Source organism: Oxyura jamaicensis, chromosome 3 (genome assembly GCF_011077185.1).
Source record: "Oxyura jamaicensis isolate SHBP4307 breed ruddy duck chromosome 3, BPBGC_Ojam_1.0, whole genome shotgun sequence".
Lineage (NCBI taxonomy): Eukaryota > Metazoa > Chordata > Aves > Anseriformes > Anatidae > Oxyura > Oxyura jamaicensis.
Window position 1 is genome coordinate 116695050 of NC_048895.1, and position 14468 is coordinate 116709517.

The window sequence follows — 14468 nt, forward strand, 5'->3', positions numbered from 1 at the left end:
GCTAAGCCTGGCAGTGATGAGACCAGACTGATATTTTGTTAGCTGAAGTGATGCACTCAATTTATAAATAACGAGATGCATTTCCTAGGCTCCCACTCTGCATACTATATCTGGGATCTGCTAACGTCTCATGTGTCAGCAGGAGCATATTCCTCCCGCAGAATTCAGGTTCAATTTCTGTTGATGATTCACAGAATTTAATCCGGAGTGGGCCATTACATCACATGGTGTGACTTCCTGGATTTCTCAGTCCCTCATTTCACACAGTTCTCCCTGTCTGGAGCTCTGTAACTTGAATTTGGCTAAAATCTGTCTTCTGTGAGGGTATCCAGTGTACCTTTGGGATTATCACAAAATGAAAATTTCATCACTTCCCTCAGTTTCTTTTCTCATTGTTAATCCTCCACACCATTAAAAGATTAAACCTTGTCTCTTGTCTGAATACCTGTAGCATTAGCTTCCATCATTTAAATCTTCCTCTGCTAGGTTATTAAACTCTTTTGTAACCAGCATATTTTCCTTGTGGAAGTACTTTTACTCTGCTTCAAGCCAACACTTGATCTTTTTTTGATAAACTAAACAGATTGAGCTCTTTGAAGTTTTCTCAATCTGGCAGATTCTCCCGCCTTTGAATCATTTTAATGTCTGCTTCCTACACTCTTTAAAACACATTTTTACAGACGCACATCACTGTGCAGTAAAGTGTGATGTGACTAGCAGTGAGTGCGTGGGTAAAACTGCCCTTTCCCATCTTCTTACTCCTCTGCTCCTCAGACAGTGTGATGTTGCATTTGGCTGCAGCAAAACCTTTAAAAGCTCATCTTGGATTGTTGTGTACTCCAGCCCTTAATGATGTTCCAGGTAGGAAAGAACCTACCTCCTACTACCTGTGGTCAGTGATGAAGTTTGTGATAAAACGTCTTTACTTGTTTCAGATCCAAGTTTTATAGCACTGACCTGCTTGAAACTCTTCTTTATTTATCACTCTGCTACTCTCAGTGCTGGCTCTACCGACTTAGCAGAAAACAAAAATATTGCTGACAGCTGAAATTGGGAGATAATCCAATCGATAGATGTAAGGAGCCTGTGAGTGAGAAGGTGCCATTTCCATACAGTCATATCTCTGTTCGTTTCTGCACTTGAGTGAAGGCAAAGTGTGAGGGGAGAAAAGAGTTTATAGATAGAAGGTATGTGAAAAACGATGGGAAGATAAAAGCATAGAGAGAAGACATGCCCACGAAAAGTACTTGTGAGGAGAAGACCCAATAACAGATAACAGCGTAAATTTGCTTCCTTTCTAATTTTGGTTAATTCATGGGGTTCTCCAGCAGTGGTTCCTGCAGCTTTCCCTGGATTTTTAAATATTCTTAAGAGTGCACTTGTCTGCATTGTTGGCAGGACCCAAGATCTTTTCTTGCAGTTGTACATCCTGAATCTTGTAGCCTCCATCTTATGTTTTTCTGCCCTTAGAGCAGCTGTCAGAGCACATCCAGGGTGTTACTACTGGGCCGTGGGCAGGCACGATTGCTTTAAAGCCAGGATCACCATCAGGGACAGACCGAAGTCAAGAAGCCAGAATTAGGAAATGATGCATTATGCAACATTCATGGTCAGAAAACCAGAGATGGAGTCTTAGATATGCCAAGGGTGTGCTACAGCTAAGGATGTAGTAAAGATAGGAGACAGGGCAGCCTGCTCGCCCTCAGCAAAACTGGGCAGACTTCAGTGTCAGTCCTGCCTTTAAGGAAGGACTGGAAGTCAAGAGCGATGGGGTAGAAGAACCCCCAGTGGCATTTGCAGCAATGGCTAGGGGGATTTGCCAGGCAGCCTTGAACTTGGGCTTATTTTAAACCACCTAAAGACACGGATGTGAGATGGAAGGTCTTGGGAGCAATCTAGGCCTTAGGCTGCATCCAAGGCCAGCCAGCTTAGGTACAGTGTAGGTATAACTTGAAGGCTTTGGAGGAGAGGACAGTAAACATGCTCTTGATTAAGTCAGTAGATGATTAAACCAATTTGGGGCCATTCTATTGCTAATTAATGCTTCCAAGTGCCTGGAGTAGGCAGAACTTTCTGACAAAGTTGGCTTCAGATGTATCTCCAAGAATGCTGAAAGCAAATATGTGTCTTTGATCAAAGGCCATTAGCATTGCTTTCAGTTATATAAATAGCTCCCTGCTTCACTGGTGTTATCCAACCCAAAACTTAGATCTTTGACTATTCATCACTTGCTTGTGGCAAATCCTTTTCCAAGTTCAGCTTGTTAGAGTGTTTTGTACTAGTTGTTGTTTTTTAACTTTGCCAAGTGTCCCACATGCAAATAAAGCAAATAATAACTGTCAACAAGCAAATAAAAGAAATGTCATTTTCCACCCCTCACGAGAGACACTCCTGCTGAGAGAGACAGAGCTAACACTGACAACTGCTGTACCAGCCATCAGCACTGATAATGTCTTTCTCTGCAGGAACCTTCTTTGCAGGCTGTCAAAGCAATAACATGTTTGGAGTTTATAATGATCAAGCGTGTTTTCTAGTTGTGGTTAATAGCTGTTTTTATGTGCACTTATAAGCTGGGCTTTTTTTCTCTTTGATCTGTCTTCTGGAAAGAAAACACATCTACACCATTTCCTCACTTGCCAGGTCACAATCCTGAGCGTAAAGGCAGTTTTGTGGTAGTGGGAAGCCACGTGCTGGTGCTTTCAGGTCTAGCTCCCTATGGATAAAGGTCAACATCACATGTCCTCCGCTGTATTTTGATACCGATCATCCTTCTTGTTAGTTGTCACTGTAAAGTGCCTAGGCACAGCATGAGCCATAACAACTGGTCTTACTCTTCCTCCTACCAGTCTCACTGCATTAAGATTGAAGCCAGGGCAGTATGATAGCTACTCACATTGTGTCCATTCCAGGAGCTTTCAGGCACCCAATATCTCCAACTGAAATCTCTAAAATAAAGACCTAGGAGGAGCAGCTTCTGGTCTCACCAAAACATATCAGACACCACATGTCACTGTATGCCCGAGAGGGCAGAGTGCTAGGGTGAGCTGCAAAGAAGAGAGAAGTGAGGCAGCACATTGCAGCCAGTCTGGCAGAGATATCCTTCGTAGGTGTGCTCACATAGCCCTTGAACTTTCAGGAGTATCCTACACTGAAAAGAACCTTTGACAATAATCAGGCTGTAGAGATGACAAAGACCAAGAAGAAGCAGATGGAGCCTTCCTCGGACAACTGGAAGAAGCTTCATGGTCACAGGTCCTGGTCTACAGGGGAACTTGAACCACCCTGGTAGCTGCTGGAAGGGCAACACAGCAGCGTACAAGCAGCCCAGGAGGTTTCAGGAGTGCATTGATGGTAACTTCCTCTCACAGGTCATCAAGGAACCAACAAGAGAAGATGCTCTGCTGGACCTCATTCTTATAAACAAGGAAGGACTGGTTGGGGATATGAAGGTCAGGGGCAACCTTGGCTGCAGTGACAAAAACATGATGGAGTTCAGGATACCAAGAGGAAAGAACAAAGCAAATAGCAGGATCACAACCCTGGACATGAGGAGAGCAGACTTTGACCTCTTCATTGATCTGCTTGGAAGAATTGCTTGGGACAGGGTCCTGGAGCGAAGAGAGGTCCAGGAAGACTGGTTGGTTTTCAGACTTTAATGAGATTTTCTATACTGTCACCCATAACATCTCCCCAGGCAAGCTGATGGAGTGTGGACTAGAAAAATAGACAGTGGGGTGGACTGAAAAATGATTTACTGTCCTCAGAGTGCTGTGATCAGCAGCACAAAGGTCAGCTGGCGGCCAGTCCCTGGTGGAGTACATCAGGGATTTTCGCTGGGGCTAGGATCATTTAAATGATCATTTCATTAATGACTTGGATGACATGGACACAGATCCAGACTCTTCTTGGTATCATCCAGGGAAAGGACAAGGGACAATGGCCGCAAATTGAAATACAGGAAATTCCATTAAACATAGGAAATTTATTTTTTTTTGCCATGAGGGTGGTCACACACTGGAACAAGTTGCCCAGAGAGAGACTGTGGAGCTTTCATCTGAGAAGGTGTTCAAAACCCAGCTGGATGTAGCCCTGAGCAATCTGTTTCTGTTGATCCAGCAGGGACTTTGGACTAACTGATCTCCACAAATTCCTTCCAACCTCATCCATTCTGTGATTCTGTTTATATTTTGTAGGTCACACAAATGCTTTTTCAAGCTGTATTTTTTTCTTCAGAAATACTGAATCCTCTTTAAGTATTCATTTTTATTTGTGTGTTTATGTTTTACAGGTATTTGAGGAAAGAAGAGCCCTGCTTGGAAAATGGGTAAACTTTTCCCTTTAAATATATATTTGAATACAGTTGGGTTTCTGAATTAATCAGGAGATTGCCATAATGAGAGTATATAACATATCCTATTTTGAAAAAGGGGTTCATTTTCCTCATGTGGATGTGCAAGTGAGCTGTGACTGTTGTACTTTTGATGAAGGTGAAGGTGTAAATTTCCTCGGTGCCTTATTTCTGTAAGTTTTGAACTTGGAAAATCATATTTCATTTTCAAAATGATCTAAAATGGGATAAGAAGCCCTGGGAAAAGCCTGTGAAGTCTTCAGAGAGGATACTGGATGTTTAGACATTGCCATTGCCTGCTAGCAAGTCTTTAAAGCTGGTAATAAATGACATGTTATCTACTAAGTGCACACATAGGGCTCCTAATGCTCTAATCACTGAGCATCTCGCCATCTCTCACTGTCATTATCTTCACAACTCCTATGTGAGACAGGAAAGTGCTGTCACCCTGTTTTTGATGAAAAAATGGGGCAGAGAGAGACTTGAGATAGGATTTGTCTGCCCCAGCCACAAATCACTGCGAGGCTGGCATTTAGGATGGGTTTTCTCTGGCCAAGTGTTCACGTCTGAAACACAGATATTTAAGCCTGGCTGGTCTGGTCATCACAGGCTCCATGTACAGTCATCAGAGAGAAAGAAAGCAGTGCTTCCAGAGGGTAATTCATCTCACTTAATGTAGGATGAAAGAACAGCCCTCTAGAGATGCCTGTTTCTTTCTGTAGCCTATGAAGGGAGTTGTAGCTGGCAGCTTTGAAGGGATACAGCTCTGAGAGACCTACCTGGGAACCTGATGGCGAAGCATGCGATGGCACAATATCCCGGCTCACCCCTGGAATATCACATTGTGCTTTTTCTTTTATGATGCAAAAACTATATAAAGCCCTTTATGAGAAAGCAACTGTAATCTGCTTAGTCTCCTATGCAAAGAGGAACACAGACTCAGTGAGTTTATTCCAATAAATCAGTGAATATATTTAAGTGGCTCAGGAGTAAACTGTATGGTTGAGCCCTCTGCACACCTTTATAAATGGAACCAAAGAACTAGGCATGTAGTCACATACCATACACAAGCTAAATGGAGATCTAGTTGGAACTAGATGATCTTTAAGATCTCTTCCAACCCAAGGCGTTACATGATTCTATGATTTTATGAAGTACAGAAATGATGCTCCTTATCAGCGCTCTTTGATAAAGAGTATTTGCACAGTTACTTTATTTGAACTATGGTGCTTATTCTTTATGCCCAGTAGGTCACTCGTGTGGAATTTATTTTGCAAACGAACTGGCTTTTATAGACAAGTATTTTGATTTTAACCTCATAAGAATTATTCATCTTTACAGGAAATAGGCTTTCCATAATTTGTTGACTTGCATACGTTTTGATAATAAGGGATTTCATGGAAACCAAGAAAACAAAATAATTGAACGATTATTGTGCAAAAAAAAAACAGAATTGATATGGTAGTCAGTAACTGACAGACCTAAAACTTGTTTCTTGAAAATTGGTGGATGCTTTAAAATGCCCATGGGATGTATGCAGGCAAAAATGCAAAAACCTTTTTATTGGAACCCCCTCTGAAAGAGCCCAAATCTGGAAACAACCTTCCCCTCAATGCAATGAAGAATGCCAAAACATCTTCTGAAAGGTTAAATACCTGACCCTTCCAAGTCACTTGATCAGTACTTCTCATCATGTTCCTTGAGAGTTAATTCTCCTTGTGCTTCTGCCATCCATCATACCAATGAAAAGGGTGTGGAAAGCACAAAAGCTCTTCTTAACTCCCTTCAAAGCCTTTGGCATTATGATATGTGGTATGCAAAGCCTAGGGCACTCGGAGTCTGGGAGAAAATTTGTCAAGAAATCACTTGGCAGGAGTACTGCCAGGAGTACGTGGCCTTCTTGTAGTGCTCTCAGGAGGTATGGACTGGATGCAGCTGCTGAAGGGTGGGTTCGTGGGGCTGGGTATCCACATCCAGTGGTGTTACAGGTGACTTTTTATGAAACTGGGAGGCTGAAGTCTGTCCCGAATCTAGAACCGTTTGGTATTTTCAGTGATGAAATGGAAAGTACACACTGATTTGCAGGTGATAACGGGCTTGGAGTGATTTCATGAACTTTGGAGATCAGAAATCAAAATGAAATGATCTGCAATTTGATGAGGATGAGTGAAAAGTGCTACACGTAAGAATGACATTTACAAAAACTGCAGATATGAGAAAACTCGATTATGCAGCAATTCTGCATAAAAATTGGTGGGAGTTATGATGCATCACAAACTGAATACGAGATGACTGCCTTTTAATTGTAAAAAAGGGGAATATCCCAAAGGGCTGAGCTGTTCCCAGTGCTGTTCAGTGCATTTTAAGAAAGCTGAGGACCAGTTGGAGATGCTTCTGAAAACAGGTCATAGGTGACAATGTTCTTAGGTCCAGAAAATTTGAAAATGACCTGTTTTTAGGGAAGATGGATAAAAGATCTAGTAACATCTTCCCAATAAATAACACAGAAAAGTTCCCCACAAAGAGGATGGGAACAATGTGATCCCCATGTTCACATTGGGTAGGACAAGAAATGGGCTTGAATCACAATTATTGAGATACAATTTAGACACCAGCAAAATCGACACGTAATTCACTGCCTGAAAAACTTGCCTTGGGGGTTTTGGGTGGAAATCTCCAGTGCTGGAGTCCTTTGAGCAAAGGTTAGACAAACACTTGTCAGGAATGGTCTAGGTGAGGTGCCTTGCAGTAGGAGATGAACTAGAGCATTGTTTCCGAACCTTTTTAAGCTGAAGAACCATCTAACCATCTGGGAAAGCAGAACTGTTTCCTTCTGCAGCATTGCCAGAGTGGTGATCCTTTACAGCCAGCCAAAAAATAGAAACAACAAAGATTAGATTAATTTTTCTAAGTTTATTGTTTATTTTATTCCTCCTCATTTTATTTGCATGCATTGAGGGACTATGCGTGTATGTTTTCATTTTGTTATTTCTATCCAATTGTCTCACAGAACATCTTTGATGTCTCCCAACCTATTGTGGTCCCTAAAACACAGGCTGAGAGTCAATGAACTGCGTGACCTGAAGGGATTTCTTTTCTCTGCTTCTGCATGGCTGGGCAGCCCCAGAGGGAGTGGGACTGGCTGTGCTGTCACCTGCAGTATTCAAGGCATATGATGGGACCCTGTACAATTTTTTGGCTGGCTCAGGTTGCTCTCAACTCATCGGGGCATTGAAGCTGCACAGCGTGGAAGCAGCGGTAGTGCGTGGCGGCAGCAGGCAGCCTGTCCCACGTAGCTGTTCCCATGCTTGAGTATTTGCAGGCTTTGATCTTACGGGAGGCATTTCTGCTGAACTGCTGTCGCACTAAATCCTTAACCCCTATACTTTCCAGAAAAACATTAAAGATAAATTACGCTGCTGTCTTTCTGTTGAAACCCTTTTGATGATTGCATGGGGAAAGGGTTAACATTTCTCTGCTGGTTTCTTCTGTTTTATTCCAGCTGCTATTCTATATCGCACCTGGGGCAGATGCCTTGACGTGCTCCCTCTCAGCCTCCCTTTCTGCTCTCTTTCAATACTGCAAGCCAAAAATTCCTCCCGTTAATTTACAATACATAAAAGCATTTTGCTCTACCTTAATGCTTAACGCTATCAGGCTGACACCCGGGTTAATATGTTGACAGCGAGGCTGGGGTTGAACTTGTAGATTAAGACACCTAAAGCTCAAGTGTCTCCAGGTGATCTGAGCATCGCAGCTTCCGCTAAAGCCAAATGAGATGTAGACAAGTCAGGGAGCTCAGACAATGATTCAACTCACCCTGTGGGCTACATCTTGTCATAATAATTAATACAGCGCATCCGAATGTTCCCAGGTCCTGGAATTTGCTCATCCACACCATGAAATTGTTAGCACGTTCCCTGGCACAGTTCTGGCCTGGGCCGGTAGCGCTTTTCCAGGCATTGTTCAGACACGGTTTGGACATCAGCCTCAGCCAGGAACCATGCCAAAAGAGCAGGGTGGATTCAGCCACCTTGTTGGGAAGGGTGAGAGCGTGATGGTACGGACATGTGCATCATCTGCCTCTTGGTGTCATCGCTAGAAAATGGCCCTGGGCACATTTATTAACCGGGGGAGAGGCAGCAGTGGTGGCTGCTCAGCTGAAATGTTGTTCTCCAGGCTTCACTGACGGCATCGACTGCACCATCACTGACCGTGGTGGGAGCTGGGGCGTTTAGGGCAGGTTCAGGAACACAAACGGAAAGTCCCTTAGGGCCATCCAAAACATCCGAGGCACTTGTACAGCACGGCAGATCAGATGCAGGACCTGCAGATGACAGTCACCCTCAGAGAAGCAGCTTCAGGCTTCACAGGACACCCACAGCCCAGAGCAGTGGTGTTTGGGCAGCTCTGTCCCATACCCTACAGCCCCCACCTTTGGTCACCTCTTGACCCCGTGCTGGTGCCACGGTGCAGAAGCGATGGCTCCAGCTCCTCGTCACCCAGCTGCTGGCTTTCCGTGCCCCTCAGCAGCCTTCCTGGGAGTCTCCTCCTCCAAAATTTCAGGGTTAGGTGTCGAAGTGCAGGGGTGAAAGCAAAAAAGGTACACATCCTAATTCCTGACAAGGAGCCACTTGGCAGCAGCGATGTTTAGGGTTTTGTTGTGTGGATCCTGGGTGCCTGCCTGCTTTGTCCCTTCTCTTCTCAGCCATGTTCAGGACCAGGAGGAGATGGCTGGAGGGGAGGCAAGTTGTTCCTGCCGAGATGAACCCTCTACATCTACATGAAGGTTTTTCTGCACTTGGGGTGTCCCTGGAGAGCCTCGATGACCAGGGGACTCGGTGCTACCCTCACAGAGCACTGAGGTGCCTGTGTGTGATTGTAACCCTGCGAACTCGTACCAGCTGGGAGCCAGGATTATGTCCCGTTCCAGTACAACAACCGGTCTCTTAGAGCAGAAAAGGGCCTCTCTGAGGTTAAGCAGCAGAGCTTCTGTTCTTCACACCGAGGTCCCGGGCTCCCCCCTTCGTGTCAGGCTGCATCATTTGTGTGTGTGCACTCAGGGATTAATTGTAAACCGATCGCGGGACCGGTGTGGTGGCCAGCAGGGCCTACTGTCCCCGGGGAGAGCCATTGTTCGCCGGGGCTGGGGGGAAAGGCACAGCAAGGGAAAACCTTTCCCTGGCTGCTGCGGCTGGGGAAGGCGCAGCCTTGAGAAGGGGAATCCAGTCTGACTGGTTGGATTGGCAGCCAAACGTGGGATGGGGACATGCTTGTGAATGCTGGAAAAGAGACAAATTCTGCCTGCTTAACTACTTGGCTGCTGCCCGAGTGCCTGGAGAAGCTGCGCGTCCCCGTGCTGGTGGCGGCGTGACTCTGGTCTGGAGGGGGTTTCCTTCACAGTGCCAGCTCGGGAGGAGGAGGATGGAAGGAATTGCTTCATTGCAAAGCCGTGGCTGGATGGGAAGAGTTAACCAGGAACAAATATTGTGCCCCTTTGAAAGAGAAGCTACGTTTGCTTTGATCGGTTCACTTCACCTCTTGGTGTGGAAGAGAGCAATGAGCCAGTTACCCCCGTGTCTGGAACGTATATGGGAGAAATTTACCTGCAAACCGGTGACTGCAGATTGTTTAATGAGAAGAGGATGTAGCATTAATGAGGAGTTCACCATGTTAGAGAAAAAGTCTTTAGTGTCCAGAACCCCCTGGTGCACCTTGGTCTGGTGGGGTGGTCTCAGGGGACGTGGTTCCCAGTGCCAGATCCCAAAGCCCCGCGTCAGTTTTTGCTCTGCTGAACTTCATTAGAGGTGAAAGTTATATGCAAAATAGGGATGGGAGGGAAAGGGTGTATTCCTTAATTCCCTGTCTGTTTGTGTATGAAAAGGCATGGGCATTTGGGAGCTTTCTTCTTGGCTTTTGTCTCAGGGATCTCAGGAATGCCCATTGTGCCCTTTCTTTTCCTTGCTGACCTAGCTGAAGGCCCTGGAGAGATGTCTGAAGGAGAAGAGATATTTTCTTCTCATAGTTTATTGTCCAGTACTGGAGTTAAATACATAAAATAAAATATAAATAAATAATAAAACAGAAACAAATAATAAAATATAAATAATAAAATATAAATAATAAAATATTAATAAATAAAATATTAATAAATAAAGAAAAGGGGTTCATTAAAATGATCTGACAATAAATTACTTCTCAGCTACTTTTCATCTGCACAGTCTATTTTAGACCATAATTCTGCTAGTCTGCCAGCTGACCATAGTTTTTTGGTGGGGAAGCGGAGGAAAAAAGATCTAAATATCTGGTCTGCTTTGTTCTGAATGGGAAAGAAAAGGATGTAAGTGAAAGATGTTCTGAAAGGAAAAGAAAGGGAAGGGCATTGAGCATTAAACAACTCACTCAGCTCTTCTCATATATTTATATATATGAATCTTCATATATAGAAGATTATATGTAGGGAGCTGGATAAATTGTTTAATTATATATAAATATAATTCAATATTATATGTTATATGTATTATATGTATTATATGTTTTATATATATTATATATGTGAAGAGCTGCACTTTCAAAATTATTATTATTTTTAATTTGTGGAGGTCACGTTTCAATAAGTTCTTTACATACCTCTGAGGTTAAATGCAGAAATTACTGTGATTTGACCCGTGGAGAGCCAGTAGTTGGTTGTGGAAAGCTGGCTTCAGGAAACTGAAAGACGAGCGTGTGTTATGGGCATGGGAAAGAAGAGAAGACACAAGCAGGGGAAGGCAGCGCTTCAGGAGAAGCTCAGCACTTCGAGAGCTTGCCCTTCGTAAGGAAGGTGAGTTTGTCTTGCAGCTGATCCTGCCTCAGGAAGCTGCTAGGAAGCAGGATGAAGTGGGACTTCACCAAAATCTGCATTTTGCCTCTGGAAGAAGACCTTTACCACGCCATTTGCTGCCTGTGGATCTCACCGAGGACTCCTGTTGATCCTGCCGAAATGGTCCCCTGAGACTCCCTCCCTCCTGGCACCCTGCGCTGCCCTCGCAGCCAGGACTGCTCCTGCAGGTTTTGAGGCAGATTGCACAGATTGTGGCGATGAGGTCAGTCTCCTCCCAAGAGATTCCTGCTGACGGGGCCCTTTCCAGCCCCTGCTATCAACAGAAGCTAAACACCGGCTACCGCCACCGTTGCTCCCACCCTGTTTACACAGCTCTGCCCCACTCTGTGTCCCGCTGGTGCCGTTGCATCAACGATACGTGTTCGTCTGGTTACCCAAGTGCTTGCTCCTTCCCACTGTGAAGTCCGACTGTTTTAATCCTCCTCTTTAGATGGCTGGCATAAGCACAGAAATGCCTGGAAAAATCTCTGTTACCGTGCTGCCAGATCTGCACCATGGATTTTCCTTGTGAGACGTTGGCAATTGATCATGTTTCTCTTTGCTCCAGCTCTCTGTAAGGCAGTGGGGATTTCTCTCCTGTGTGAGAATAAATGCTTTACAAATTGTGAGGCTCCCAAATGCTGCAGTACTGGGGGACATATAAGTGTCAGGATAGATAAAGCAGCAGTTGGCTTAGGACCCAATCCTGTAAATGCACATCTGAGCCTCCTTCTTTCCATGAGTGAAACCAAGTCTCAAAACTGGTCCCAGGAGTCTTGTGAGCATGAGTGTGTCCTGGACTAGGCCATCCGGGATCCTTTGAGGATTATAAATCATATGTTGTGTGGCTTCAGAGTTTCTTTTAATGTAGCTTTTCCATTTGTTCCCAGTTCCTACGTGCTTTGCTATTGAGTGAGTCACCAGAAGCTGCTGCTTATGCACTTTCCCTTGCCTTACATGTGTGCTTTATTTTAACAAGCTGAATCTCCGGTTTCTCAGAACCTGAAACTCCTTTTTCAGTTTGACAAGTGGACAGATGGTCAGAGGCGGAAGATCCTGGTGGACCTTTTGGAACGCTGCTCCCTGTCCCAGCAGAAATTCTGTGCCAAGCAGCTACAGGATCGAGTTCCCACCGAAGCTCTAGATTTCACCACCAGGCTCCCCAGAGTGCTGTCTTTGTACATCTTTTCCTTCCTGGACCCACGGAGCCTCTGTCGATGTGCACAGGTAAAAAGGCCAACACGTACCAAGGTTCAGAAAGTCAAGTCAAGCTAGTTACAAAAAGAAACAGCACTAAGTTACTATAAATTTGTACCAGTGCTGTCCTGAATAATGCAAGAATGCCTTCTGACCTTGCAACCCGGTGCCATATGCTTAGCGGCACTTGTGTGAGATTGGATGCAACACTTCCCCACACCCCAAATTAAACCAGATTGGCTGAGACTTATGAAAGGGAAGAATAATTTGGGGTGTTCTGCTCTTAGGCGTTTCACGTGTGCCAATTTACAAGGCTGATTGTTCCCAAGGAGGAGGCCTGGGACTTTCTGAAAACCATGTTCTTTTAAAGTACTTCCATGTGCAGAATCGTTAGTTGCTTTGAAAAGTATCGCCCCGTGTTAGTTGTAAAGAAGTACATATGATGCTTTAAGCAAAATAGAGAAAAAACGGATCCTTTAAAATGCTTGAAGGTAAAGCGCTGGCTGTGGAGAAGCAGAGAAGTGATCAATGTGCTTTTGAGCACAGCATCTAGGGATTCAGTCTGCTAAGACTCCAAAAATGGCTTTTCATGCCTTAAAGTGACACCCAAGGTAGTTATGAATGAATAAGCTTAGATATTGGTGACAGCAATATCAAAAAAAAAAAAGCACTAAAGCTTAAGGTTAAAGCACTCTGTAATATAATACTAATACATCAAGATCTCAGCTTGTTTAAAACTTGCTTTAGTTTCTTTCTCCAACAGATCATATTTTATGGAGACAAAATTCACAGTATTCATTCCCAGGCAGGGAGCAGATAGGTTAGGATATTTTTCTGGTTTTGTCAGTAGAAAGAAATAAAGGGTTTATTCCGACGTCTGTGTGCTTATTGAGTAAAAATGCAGGAAGTTGCTCCAAATAAGCTGAAGTCTTTCCTCTTGGCCAGTGATTTTTAGAGTATTTTGCCCTACGCTGGAGTTCAGCCAACACTTATACATGAGCACATCATGGGGAAAGACCTTGAATTTGGGATTAAATGGAGCGTAAACAGTGCTGAAGAATTGTACTGGTTTAAGGACACAGGGAACTGCATCCACAGGAGATAAGTCTCTAGATATAATCTTGGATGCTTGAAACCCTGAGGGGTTGGTCTGCTCATACATGTGGTTACTGGGCATCCGCAGGTGAGCTGGCACTGGAAGTACCTGTCTGAACTGGATCAGCTTTGGATGCTGAAGTGCCTGCGCTTTGGCTGGTACATCAACTTCTCTCCAACCCCCTTTGAGCAAGGAATCTGGAAGAAACATTACATTGAGATGGTGAAAGAGCTGCATGTTACGAGACCAAAGGTATATTCCTACTGGTGGGAAAATTCTGGGCTGGCAGAGTTCCTAACTTTATATTTCTCTGGTCTCCCATTAGCAAAAATGAAGACACAATTTTAAATTAGAATCTAAACTCATGTATTGCCATGTGCTCTGCTTTTCCTTCATCCCTGGTGGGGGAAAATTAAAAACTCACTGGTGAGGAGAGAAGCAATCATCAAGGTCTCTCTCTCCTCCTATCCTTTCAGGGTGTTCCCTTCCCTTCTTCCCCAGGTTTCAGAACATATGATAGCCTGTCTCAATCTGATAAGCAGGAGTGGGGTGCCCAACATGACCCCTGCTGAAGTGTCAGAATCAGTCTAGCTGGTGAAAAGGAAAGAAAGCACACAATCTGCCTGTTAGAGCCTTTGATGTTGTTCCCATTCTGTCTCCTTCAGATGTGGCAGGGCCCTTCTGGGAGGGTGGAGCATCACTCCATAGCCATTGTTTTCTCCTGAGATTCATTGATCTGGATGCCTGGTTTGTGAAGCAGTGAGGGTAGGAGTCTCTGCCCTGAATTCAAAACTCAGATCTCTAATTCTAACCAAATTTCCCCCTAGGCTGTTTCTGTAGTCCATGGATCAAGCCAACACATCCCAAAAACAGCTCCGCTCATCTAAATACAGTGTTCAGGACATGGACGATGACAAGCATTGTCTGGGCACCTATTTCTGCCCAGTGACCAAAACAGAGCCTGG

The 14468-nt window shown here is 44.4% G+C and overlaps 1 protein-coding gene across 2 annotated transcripts in view; it reads left to right on the forward strand.

Moving 5' to 3' along the window:
- Positions 1-14468, forward strand: part of FBXO16 (F-box protein 16) — a 38716-nt gene that overhangs the window by 6447 nt on the left and 17801 nt on the right. For both annotated transcript variants that reach the window (XM_035322558.1, XM_035322557.1), the window contains 3 exons: positions 4289-4324; positions 12231-12437; positions 13591-13755. In XM_035322558.1, coding sequence (XP_035178449.1) covers positions 4289-4324; positions 12231-12437; positions 13591-13755 — 408 coding nt within the window. The remainder of the gene's footprint in view (positions 1-4288; positions 4325-12230; positions 12438-13590; positions 13756-14468) is intronic.